The following is a 13,209-nucleotide window of genomic DNA, read 5'->3' as shown; positions in this document are numbered from 1 at the left end:
TTCAATGTATGACGACCTGTACTGGTATATTTTTAGTTACCTCTGTTTTTGTTATTTCACCTTGTTTTGTTTTGATTTTAGGTTTTGCTACGACTGACTGACTTGTTTAGCAAAGATTTGTTTAGTAGTTATTTCATAACCTTTGTTATAAGTGTTTAGTCATGTAATTTGCTGCTTATTGTTACCGGCAGGGTTGAGAGCGATTAGGCGCTGTATACATGCATGGTGGAAGGGTATAAATATCTCCCTTTTCTTCCATTAAACAGTTGGTAGTGTGCCCGTATGGGGTCGTAATCTTTCTTGTGTTGTCGTCTTTGCGCCGTAGTGTTTTCAAGCGCTGTTTTCTTGAGGTTTATACTCCATTCATACATTCTGAAGTGTGCCATACTCGGTTGCGCCTGATTTAAAGAACTGTCTAGAAAAGAAAAGACGATTGTTCAAGAGCACTTCAGCTGACTATCTGCATTAGGAAAGAGAAAGGGGATTCATAATGCAAAATCACGAATTAAGGGCTGAAGACCAAAATCACGCACTTTATAAGCTTGCAGCACTGTCACAACTTGTGGCGAGAGTTTCACGTCTTCAGCGAGCGAATCAATGAATTGCAAGCTTTCAAGGCTGAGGATGAAAACTAGATACACGAATAAAACACAAAACTTGCTACGTAACCGACGTCCATTGCTCTTACATAGTCCTGATGATCATGGAATTTTATTGAAGTGATCACCTTATTTAACAAGTACGGAAGTTCAAAATATTGCTAAGGGCTGTAGAAGATTAAAACGCGATAATGACACGGTTCAAGCATTTGTGGGGGGTCTCTGTTGTTTTCTCAATGCTGGCCCAGCAGGTGATGAGGGGGAGGAGGGGGGGAGCGATAAGGGGTGCGCAGACTTTTAGAGAAAACACAATTGTTTTTCACAAGAATGGAATTCTACAAGACTGCATCAAGTTAAAAACGGAGTGCTGTGCAAGTACATTCGGCTTTCCAGCATAACGCTGTTTGCGATATTAGTTTCACTGACCTCGTCGCCGGGGCTCAATAACCCATTAACGGTAGCGTAGAGGGCTTCGATGGCACCCACGGTAACCAGCACCTCATTGCGTGGATCAATCCTTCGATCAGTCAGGGGTGAGTAAATATTAGACAGAGCATTCACCAGACGCGGGTGACCCTGCACGCAAGAAAAACATTAGAGGGGTTAAACGCTGCAGAACCGAATGTGGAGTGAAAGCTTTGGCTGCGGGTGACCGAGCGTTGCATCGAACACTACCAGCGCTCCGTTGAACGCATCAAAGTTCACCGGCGTTCTAAGCAGAATCCACTTTAATGTACTGCGCATGCCATTCGAACAGCAGGCTCCGCCTTTAAGAGTGTGACGTGATAGCGTAGGCTACCGCTCAACATGTAAAGCCCCGCTTTAACAAAGCCGTATACGAACGTGCCTGCGTGGCATAGGGATAACTTGAATTAAAATGTCATGGCAGGCTGGTTCTAATGTCACCCTCCGATATGAAAGGAGAGTCCCAATCTGGCGCTCTTTCAGCCACCGGCGAAATGCTCAAGGGTAGCGTAGTGTAGCTTTCGCTACGAAAAAAACAAAAACGCATGCTCAGATTTTCTCTTTCCACGGCGCCCAAGGACTGACAAAGGCTGAACTGCATTGTCATACAGGCCTGCTTCACCCAGACTAAGGGTGTGCCAACAACCACCGGCTTACTTTTCGCGTTGGTGCATTGGGAATAATGTATAAAATTGGTGGCGGTAATACCAGTCGGCAATGTTATTTGCAGAAACTTTATTTTCATGCACCGAACTGTTTGTTAATGCTTGGTTGTAATGTAGCCATGACGACAGATGTCATGGTGCGACGTATGGGTACGGCTGTACATACTAAATGTGTCAGCAGTTCGCGACTCAGTGAGACTGAAAAGAGTAAGTGAAGTAACAAAAGCAATTGGAAATATAAGCACACCTCGTTACTTCCCTGGTGTTAACGCCTCTGGCAGCTGTAATTAAGACTTTGTTATTGAAACCATGCAAGCGACAGTGTCACTGCATCCTCATAGCAAAGCTTTCGTCTCCCAACACCAGACATTGCATGAAAGTGTCGGAACGATGCAGCGTAGTTCTTTCACTTCCTAACGCATACGTGTCTATTTGCGGCTTGCACAGGTAATAGACGCAAGACAAACGTGAGAACGTGCCGCCGGATACGCATACGCCAACCAGAAATGATAGTGCAAAGCAAAAACAAAAGGCTCTTAAGCATACATACTGTATGTATATAATGCCACATGTATTGTGGAACTGTCTAAGTGACATCAGTCCTTGCCATCGGTGTGGCTCCCTCGTGGCAAGACGAAGAGACTGCAGTGCGTTGTTGACCGAGGCTGCCTAAGCGGCCTTTGCTGCTTCGCTATTTTCATCCATTACAGTTGGTGGAGGTGCTGGGTGGATCCATATCCTTTGGTCCGGACGGAAGCAATCAGCGTATTCAAGACACCATAACCAACAGTACCTCGGACAAGCCGCCGATTCCTAGGCTTTTCACCCAAATCGGCTGCGGCGTACCTCAGCTCCCCCCCCCCCCCCCCCTTTTGAATTTAGAATGCCCGTCACAACGGCCACTCAATATAGTGACCTACCGGGCGCTACAGGCTCCCCGCTCGTCATTCATACGCCACGCATTCCAAGATCTTTCCATGGCTGCCACTCTGCAGCTCTTCGAGATCGGCTCGACAACTATATGACCGCATCGCCGCCTACAACCATTGGAACGACCACTGTAAGCGCATAAACCACTGAATGACGGAGCGACTGACGGAGCGCCTAAACAAAACCCTAACTGATATGATCTCCACGTACGTGTATACGTTGACCACAAGAATTGGCGTGCTGTTCTGCCCTGCGTCACTTTTGCACATACACCACAGTGCAAGAAACTACCGGCCCTACGCCTTTCCGCCTTATTCATGGACGTGAAGGGACGACCACAGTAAATGCGATGCTCCTCCCGGATGGTGCACACACCTCCGTCTCTGGCGCCGAAGAATTCTTGTCGAAGAAACCCGCCGGCTAACCAGGCTTCGCATTCGTCAGCAACAAGCCGTGATTCCCAGCGATACAATCTCCGTTACCAGGACGTCGAAAGTCATCGCGATGACAAGGCCGGGGTATGGACTCCCATCCGGTAGAGAGGTCACTCCGCAAAAATCTTTCTTTTTTGCCCTTATAGGGCCTTTCGCCGTGTTTGTACCGTGAATTACAAGTCCTTCGTGAAGGGAATGTCCACCCTTCGCGACGCGCTGACGGACTTATCGAACTTACCGGAAGACGTTAGTGACCGCAGGCTGCCAATAAGCGGCCGTTCATGCTCCTCTATTTCCACCTGTGACCATATGCTTACATGCGCAGTTGTTGTTAAGATTTGTAGGGGTAGCCACATCGTCAAGCTACCGGGAATGGTAGCTTTTTGTGGCTACTTCCTCCTTTTACAAAAGAAAAATAGATTAATTTGAATTTGAAATTATCATTTTACAAGTGTGAGTGACCGGACGCTGAGAGCCACCATCTTTGTTTCGGAATGGTCTACCGCTAAAAGAACGTACGCACTATAAGGTGCTGTATTCATCACATGGGAACCCCAGAGTAATGTAGAGGCTGTTGTATACAGTACCTAATAGGGAATGCTAAAATGTAGTCAAAGAAAGCATCACTGCTGAAATTAAAAGTATGTTAGAGAATAGGCTCAAAATGCTATTGCACTATAACGCTTCACCTATTGCAAAATTAACTGTATTAATTGTGAATTCCGTATTACACTCGTAGATTCGTAAACTCTTCCGTACCACTGCAGGTGGCTCAGTGGCTGTACCATGCTGCGATTTCGATGCCGATCACCCTAAGCGCTTTTCAGTATAGTGATGGAACGAAGATTTCCTGTAGCGATATTGTTGTGCACATTCAAAAACTTCAAGTGTCTGAATTAACCCTGATCACTCTCCCACAAGCGCGCCAGCAGTGGCGATACAACTTTTATTGCTTCCACGTCAGTCCTACCCTAATAACTCTGATCAATGTCTTTCTTGTATTCACTTTTGTCTAAATGTGAACGAGCGTGCATTATTAATTTTACCCAATCTCTTACCAAATAAACGTCGCTCTCTCGTTAATCTTAATCTCGTTAATCTGATTATGCAACCATAATCAGAAAGTTAACATAGCGCGCTTTGCCACCGTAATGGGATTTCATATATATATTTTTTTTGAACTAGCAAGAACTGGAACAGCTTATCCCTTTTTTGACAACTGTATCTAATCTTGATATGTTCCGCAGCGCGCTTGAAAATGCTTTTCTTCGATATATTTCGAGCGTCGCTTTTTCATTTTTAATAGTTTCACTTGCGTTCCTATTGTGTTAGCAAAAAACAAAAATTTTAATAATGTTGAACTGCTTGTTCATTACATATGTAAACTTACTATCGTGAAATCTGTATTTTATATTTCCGTTCCTATCATCATCATCATCATCATCAGCAGCAGCAGCAGCATCATCATCATCATCAATTGTAACTGGATCTTTTACATTATTCTTCTAATTTCTTGTTTGTTTTGTGAGCGAGAAACGAGAAATGAAAGCGTCAGATACCAAAACGCGCAACGTGAAATGAATGTGATTTAGGTCGCCTTGCTTGCACGCTCATATCTGCAATAGTAGCAAAGGAGATGCTGTCAGTTGAGACTGTCCACAATAACACTTACTTACAAATTCTCGCGTGTACTGGTGAAGGGAGTTATCCAATGTGGCTTCTTGCAGGGCTTTGACTAGAAAGTCTGGCGGAGAGAAGTCGGGGTGCCCCAAACCGAGGTCAACAGTTCCAACCGGAGAAACAGCCTCTCTCCTGCCATGAGGGAGGGTTTGTGGAAAGAAACCAGAGCTTAATTACCCGGTTGTGAAATAAGGGAGAAATCAGTTATCTGCATTCATTCATAAGGAGCACTCCTCTTAATGTAGTCTACTCTATCTGGGGGATTCCGCGAAATATTTACTCTATTTTGCATGCATGTAGTTCAGCAAAAAAAGAGAAAAAAAAAATAAAGAGGACAAATGAAAAGGTAATGTTTCCGGCAGGACGACTTGCAGGTATATATCCCTCCTCAGTAAGATAAGCTTGCGAAGCTCACAGTCCGCGATGTCTAAAGTTACTCAGCGTGCGTTGGCCGCGTTTTTAGCCCCACAGTTTTAGCATCGTCCATAGATATAAGAGCATAGTTTTAGTATAAAGAGCCGGAAAATTTTGGCCTTTAATTACGGTACTAAGTAATAAGAAATATGGACGCAGCTATTGATGTATCTGAGAGAAATGCGTTCGCATACGGGAACGTTCGGCCGGAGCGATTTGCAGCGGTCGCTTCCACCGAAGAAGCACAACAGATTTCGGCAATCCCTCTCCCATCCCACCCTTTCCCTTTCACTTTCCTACAGGCGCTTTCGCAGCCCCCCCCCCCCTCCCCACACACACACACACACGCACACACACCTATACCTTTCCTCTTCCTTCCTCATGATTTTGCCATAATCTCTCCTTCAGTTTTCCTTCCCATATTTCTACTGTACGAATCTCTTTTAATTTCCTCTTCATGCTATCCTTGACATTGCTGTGCTTTCATACTCCGCTGCACTCTACGTTCGCTGTCGCTCGTCTTCCGCTGTGCTGCTCGTTCCTTCTACCCGTTACGCCACAGCCGAGAGTTTGTAAGGGCCCGACACTTAAGGACCGACTCATGCATACCTTCACGCTATAAATGTTTTTCATCACCACCGCCGATGGCGACTCAGCGCTCTAGCTAATACTGGCTAAACTACGCAATAGCCTAATTGAAGAATCGGCTCAAGTCTCCAGCTGGGAGTGCCATTCGCTTCATATTGACTCTTCTTACGCTCTCGTCCCACAGCGGCCCCCTTAGCAGCAAGCCTCGTCCAAGACGGTAGTTTCGAAAGTTAAAACTCTATCTTCTACGTGTTGTCTGCGGCGCAGCTTTCGGTGCTGCGAGGCCTTCGTCACCCGCCGTCTTTAGTCTTATTACGGCGACGCCGAGCCTCGCGAGCGCGAAGCGTCTTTCGCATCACCCATCTAGGACTGTGGCAAGGCAGCTGTGCGCTATTCGAGCACGCTGCTTTTCCAGCTGTTTACTTTCTTTTCACAGTGGCCCAAAAAAGGAATGTTGGCTTAAATCTTTTTCACTAAGCACCTTTGTTTCCTAATTGCGGCCGCTCGGGAGGAAAGAGGAACATAGAGCCAATTAGACTGGATCACTGGTGGACACCCTTCACAGCTTCAGCGACGCGCATCTCGAAATCGCTGTGCGCGCATGGAAGCTTTTATAGCTGGCTGCATATCTTGAAATGTAGCTGCCTTTTGGTTTCGTTTTCCTCTCCAACAAATAACCTCTTCTCTTTTGTCATTCTTCGTTGTCCGCCCATTGCGCTCTCTCGTTTGTCTCTCCTTCTTTCTGTGCTGGCCAGTATTCTTTTTTTTTTTTTTTTTTGGCGATAGCAATACTGCGCCAGGTTTCGAGCCGTCGTGTGGTCCCGGCGGAGGCCACGCTTGGCCACGAGGAGGAGCAGAAGAAGAATGAGAAGGAGAAAAAAAGAAGAAGAAGAAGAAGAAGAAGAAGAAGAAGAAGACTGGTAACTTACGCTCTCGCGTCATACTCTTACACCTGATAGGGCATGATAGAGCAATAATGTAGTAGGTGAAAGAAGCTTCCGCCGTTGCTATCGAAATTCAACTAGGGTTAGCCAGAGTTAAACCACAAATATTTTTTTTTCTCATTTCTGTCCCTCTTCGAGACAACGTCTATGCATTCCTTCACCCTACTTCTGCCCCCCTTAATCCTCCCATTGCCGCTTCTTTGTTCCTCACATCTCTTTCTCCTGGCTGCTACGATCGGTGACGTTGCACGAATCTCATCCATAAGATCTTTCAGTAACAGCTGTTTATATAGACTCACGCAGTTATACAGGGGATTCTTCAAGCTTTGGAGCATTGCTTTTTGTCCTTACTCACGCGTAGACATTTTGGACAAATCGTAGGAAAGAATGTTTGTACAAAGTTTTTCACATATTGTCTAACTACACCTTAACATTCAATACATCCGTAGATCCTCCCTTGGCAGACATGTGGTGTTTTGTTCTTTATTTATTTATTACTCGTTGTGAGCGCACGACATTTTTTATAAGCAAACTTTTGCCACGCATTAGAACCTTAAACTATATCTATTAACATGTACATAAAGAAAGTACTCAATTATTTTCAAAGCAGAACCCCGTCAGTTTTCTATGCCAATCTCATTGTAAGCACAGCAGGAACTTCAGAAATAAAATTTAATGCTTACGGCGCGGTTTGGGTGTCCACAGAGCCAGTGTGATAGTTACTGCGCCTTTCCCTTCCTGTGAACCAATTATTTATTTATTATTGCTATGCGTCAGAAGCGCTGACCATTTCTATGCATGTCTATAAATGTATCTTGGCACATTGTACAGTTGCCTCATGATAATTTTCAATAATGCAGCCCGTTGGTTTTCTAAGGCAGTTTTAATTACTCGGGGCGAGAGCAGGAAAAACTTCAGATGCATTTTTTTTTTCTGGGCGTCGGAAGCTTAGAACATTGCATTAACTTGCGGATAGCAATATTGTTAAGGTTTATTTACAGAATGGTTCTGCACCTTAGCCTGATGTGCTAACCAACAGATGGTGAGCTTCCTCTTCTTCCACTTCTATCCCGGAGAGCCTCTTTTTGCACTCTGTTCTCTTCTGTTCGCATGCCTGACATTTCCCCCTTCGCAGACGAAGCCCCTGGGCTGTCAGTCAGAGTCCCGAGCGAGAGTGGCAGCGCTTCATTCTTGCGACATGAACTACCTGTGTTTTCCGAGAGGGGCGACCTTGGGAACATTGGCGAGACACGACGTAGTTCAACTCATTGATGCGTTTGAGCACAATAAATGGGCCTGTGTAGTGCGACAACAGCTTCTGGGACAAACCACGCTTGCGGAGAGGTGTCCAGAGCCACACTAAGTCGCCGGGAAGATAGGAGACATCCTGATGCCGACAATCGTAGCGCTGCGTAGAGCGGTCCTGCGAGGCCAGAGTGCGTAATCGGGCGACCCGACGAGCCCCTTCAGCGCGGCAGAGGGTGCTCGAAACAGACGGCTCGGTGTCGAGCGAGAACGGCAAAATGGTGTCAAGAGAACGTCGAGGCGGACGGGCGTAGAGGAGGAAAAATGGACTATAGGAAGCTGTCTCATGCTTCGAGGTGTTATAGGCGTAAGTAATGAAAGGAAGCACGTCATCCCAGTTCTTGTGCCGCGAGTCAACATACATCGCAAGCATGTTCGTCAGTGTCCGGTTTGTACGTTCGACGAGGCCATTTGTCTGAGGATGGGACGGCGTAGAGTGACGCAACTGGCAAGTACAATAGCGCAGAAGCTGTTCCACAACATCTGCCGTAAACTGGCGGCCTCGATCACTGATAATTACACGGGGAGGCCCATGACGGAGGACGACAGCGTGAAGAAGAAAGAACGAGACGTCAGCGGCGGTGGCGGAAGGGATGGCGGCAGTTTCACAGTAACGCGTGAGATGATCAACGCACACGATGACCCAGAGATTGCCTTTGGACGAGCGGGGAAACGGGCCTATGAGGTCAACACCCACTTGCTCATATGGTGTGGTCGGTGGTGTCACCGGATGTAAGTGGCCCGGCGGAGAAGTGGTGGGAAGCTTGAACCGCTGGCACTGCACGCAGGAGTTCACGTAACGCTGAGTGGTTCGACGCATATTTGGCCAGTAGAAACGTTCCTTAATGCGCGTAAGAGTCCTGGCAAACCCCAAGTGCCCAGCTGTAACGTCATCGTGCATAGAGTGTAGAACAGAGGAGTAGAGGCTAGCCGGAACGACTAGCAGAAAGCGTGCACCGCCAGACGAGTAATTTTTTCGATACAGCAAACCATCGCGAATGCAGAAAGGGTTCGCAAATGCCGGATCACGAGCTTTTTCAAAAAGTGATACCAAGTCTTGATCTTTTCGTTGTTCTCGCTGGAAAGTGGCAGGATCCGGAAATTGTACGAAAACGGCAGCAAGATAGTCGTCAAAGTTGTCATCGCAGAGGGTAGTTGCGAGAGGCAGCCGCGAGAGGCAGTCAGCGTCAGCATGTTGGCGGCCACTTTTGTAAGACACTGTAAAGTTGAACTCCTGAAGGCGTATTGCCCAGCGGGCCAGCCGACCGCAGGGGTCGCGTAGATTCACCAGCCAGCAAAGCGAATGATGATCCGTGATGACTGTAAAGGAACGTCCATAAAGGTACGAGCGAAACCGCTGTACGCCAAAAACGACGGCAAGGCACTCTTGCTCCGTCACGGTATAGTTGCGTTCAGACTTGCTAAGGGTGCGACTTGCGTAAGCGACAACGTGTTGGTTTCCGTCATGCCGTTGTATGAGCACAGCACCCACGCCGATGCCACTTGCGTCAGTGTGGAGTTCAGTGGGAGCGGTCGGGCTGAAATGACGCAGTATGGGCCACGAGGTAAGAAGAAACTTGAGCTGGCGAAACGCAGAATCACATTCAGGAGTCCATTTGAAAGGAATATCCTTCTGCAAGAGGCATGTGAGGGGGTAGGCTACTTCAGCAAACTTAAGGATGAAGCGTCGAAAGTAAGAGCAAAGTCCCAGGAAGCTCCTGAGTTCTTTCACAGACTTGGGCTCTTTGACGCAACTGACAGCTTCAATCTTCTGTGGGTCAGGCCTAACACCGTCTTTGTCAACCAAATGCCCAAGCACAACGATCTGTCGTTCACCGAAGCGGCACTTCTTAGAGTTCAGCACAAGACCCGCTTCCTCCATGCAGTTAAGGACCACAGCTAAACGGCTGTTATGCTCGGCGAAGGTCCTCCCGAAGATCACTACGTCATCTAGGTAACACATGCAAATTTGCCACTTCAGTCCACGCAAAAGAGTGTCCATAAATCTTTCAAAGGTAGCCGGAGCGTTGCATAGGCCGAAAGGCATCACGTTAAATTCATACAACCCATCGGGAGTCACGAATGCCGTCTTCTCCTTGTCTTTCGGATGCATTGGTATCTGCCAATATCCGGACCGTAAATCAACAGATGAAAAGTAGGAAGCTGAATGGAGGCAGTCAATGGCATCATCAACACGCGGGAGCGGGTAAACATCCTTCTTGGTGACAGTATTGAGGCGGCGATAGTCGACACAAAATCGCCAGGTGCCATCTTTCTTTTTCACGAGAATCACAGGGGCGGCCCATGGGCTAGATGATTCCTGAATGATTCCTCTTTGCATCATATCACGGACCTGTTCGTCAATTATCTTACGTTCTGAAGGTGAAACACGGTATGGTGTCTGTCTAATCGGATGTGCAGATCCAGTGTCGATCATGTGATGGATGCGGGAAGGCGGAATCGGTGGGGGCTGATCTCGAGCAAAGTCGAACACGTCCGCATGTTTCATAAGAACCTCCATCAATATTCGGCGATCGTTGGTGGGTAGCGATTGATTTATCATGGACTGAAACCGGGAATCAGCATGATCTGGACGTCTAGTTGAACAAGCAACGCCGTCACTGAACGCGGCGATATGCATAGAAAGGCGTTCTTCAAAGTCGGCGAGTTTCAAGCCACGCGGCAATACGGCAGGTTCATTGGTATGGTTGACAGTCCAAAGCGTGGTACGGCCCTCGTTCACTCGAACAACGCTGCGGGGCACCAACACACTCTTTTTAGCACCGGAAAGGGAAGCGGGTTCCACCAGAGCGTCGAAGGCATTGGGAACCGCGCCCGAAGACACAACTGGGACGAAGATGGCGGACATCGCCGGAACGACGGTATCCTCGAAGACAGAAAACGCTTGGACAGCCCGCGGCGAGTCTTCTATGAGGGCCGATCGAAGGCTGGGGCTTATTGATATCTCGCCACTGTTGAAGTCGAGAGTTGCGCCACACTGCTGTAAAAAGTCAGCTCGTAGAATAACGTCGTGCGTAGAGCGAGGGAGCACCGTAAATTCAGTTCTAAACTCGTGTCCAGCCATCGCTACATTTACATAACAAATACCAAGTGGAACCAACGATTCTCCCCCTACACCTCGAAATATGACAGTTCTATCCCAACCAAACATAATTTTGCGGCCGAGACGGTTCTTAAAATCTAAGCTCATCACGGAAACTGCAGCACCCGTATCCACTAAGGCCATAACACAAACACCATCCACTAACACTTACTTCCAAGCGGTTCTTCAACATAACGACCGGTAGAGGAATTGGCAATATCGATGACCTGGCGACCGCACCTCCATCGGCCGCACACGCTAGTTTCCCGGTGGCGGAGAAGAACGGCGGGGAGAAGGCGATTGTCGAGAGCGGCGGGCAGGAGGAGTCAGGCTGCGATCAGAAACTGGTGAGTCGTTGCGTGGTGGTACGTAATGGTAGGAGCCCGAAGGAGGGGGATAGGTCGGGTCACGGACTTCTGGACTCACGGTAGAACGGCGATTCCACCATTGGCGCTGGTAGCGTGGTGGCGGGTTCCGGCGGCGGCAGAATCTGGATATGTGGCCAAGCATACCACAGCGGTAACAGACGGGTGGTTCACAAGCACGGTCCGAATAATAGTCCTCGGTAATAGGATCGAAGCGATCAACAAAGTCCAGCCGCTGGGGTTGTTGCGGAGGAGGTGGCGCCCTGTAGTGGGTACGAGCTGGGGGAGCAGGGCCATATGAGTCGTTTGGGTGGTTACGGACGGGAGGAGGAGCGGTAGAACGCCAAGAAGTGCGCTGGATGGCAGCTGCCTGCAGGGAGCAGCTATCGCAGGGGATTGCACTGCGGTTCACATCATGATGGCGGGAGAGCTCATCACGGACAATTTGGCGAATCATGTCGGCCAAATGCGGGGGCTCATGTGAATGCTCGTGAGAATCCACGCTTGCAACAGTAGTCACGTTAGGCAGACGGCCGAATTTCGGGGTTATGCGACGCAGCTTTAAAGTTTCGAACGTACGACAGTGCTTGATCACGGCCGTGGGAGAATCCAAGTTTTCTTTTGTAATTAAAAAGTTGTATACGTCCACCGCGATGCCCTTTAAGAGGTGGCCAACTCTGTCTTCGTCGGACATGCTCGGATCCACCGCTTTGCAGAGTTTCAGGACCTCTTCTATGTACATTGTGCATGTTTCACCAGGCCCTTGGGCTCGCTGGAATAAAGTCTGCTCAGCGCATTTCCGTTTTGCCGTGGTATCCCCGAAACAATTTCGAATCTCCTCTTGAAAACGCTCCCAGCTCGTTAAGGACGCTTCATGGTTCTCAAACCATGTCAGGGCTGTGGAGTCCAAGAAAAAAACATTTGCCACCATTACAGTGGCATCCCAGCGATTGTACTTGCTCACCCGCTGGTAATTGGTGAGCCAGTCGTCCACGTCTTCGCCAGCCTTGCCAGAAAAGGTCCGCGGCTCACGGTAATGCTGCCATGCGGGTGCCGCTGGACCTGGCTGCCGTGCATCGCCGTCTTGAATCATTGTGGGTGTCAAAGGGGCCCCTCCCCTTTGACCCCAGCACCCCAGCACCTCACCCAGCACCTCCACCACACTGTTAAGGTTTATTTACAGAATGGTTCTGCACCTTAGCCTGATGTGCTAACCAACAGATGGTGAGCTTCCTCTTCTCCCACTTCTATCCCGGTGAGCCTCTTTTTGCACTCTGTTCTCTTCTGTTCGCATGCCTGACAATATGTTAGCAAAAACTCGGAAATGGTAAATTGAAACTGAAGTCGCAGTTCGTATTCCATAGATGACCCTACATTTCTTGCCTTCGTAGTAAACACGTTTTTAAAAAATATAGGCTATAGTTAACTGGGTCTTCCCGGGGAGACGTATTTCAACTAAAATGAAATTGCGTAGGGGCGTGTAAGACGTAAAATGAAATCGCGCAAAGCGTAGGATCGTGAGAAAAAGTTATTGTTTTTCGAAAGAAAAAAAAAACAATAAAACGGCGTATTTCTTTCTTTTTTTTTTTTTTTTTTTTTTTTAATGCCTTTACCATCAGGCTAGCTAGCTCTGAGAAAAAGCCAACTCTACGTGGGCATTGAAGCTTTGAGGCAAAGCATACGGTGCGTAACAAAAAAAAAAAACGAAAAATAAACA

The 13,209-nt window shown here is 47.9% G+C and overlaps 1 protein-coding gene across 1 annotated transcript in view; it reads right to left on the bottom strand.

The window, feature by feature from the left end:
* Window positions 1-448: 448 nt before the first annotated feature.
* LOC146204936 (kynurenine--oxoglutarate transaminase 3-like) overlaps window positions 449-13,209 on the bottom strand; it is a 14,931-nt gene continuing 2,170 nt past the window's right edge. The window contains exons 2-4 of the mRNA XM_084605536.1: window positions 4,770-4,905; window positions 1,026-1,175; window positions 449-460 (exon numbers count right to left, since the gene is read on the bottom strand). Of these exons, the coding sequence (XP_084461662.1) occupies window positions 449-460; window positions 1,026-1,175; window positions 4,770-4,905 (298 nt within the window). The remainder of the gene's footprint in view (window positions 461-1,025; window positions 1,176-4,769; window positions 4,906-13,209) is intronic.

This window comes from Amblyomma maculatum, chromosome 1 (assembly GCF_055883805.1).
Source record: "Amblyomma maculatum isolate TAMU_Amacu chromosome 1, ASM5588380v1, whole genome shotgun sequence".
NCBI classification, from domain to species: Eukaryota; Metazoa; Arthropoda; class Arachnida; order Ixodida; family Ixodidae; genus Amblyomma; species Amblyomma maculatum.
Note: the sequence above shows the minus strand (reverse complement) of the source record. Positions and strands in the feature narration are given on the sequence as shown.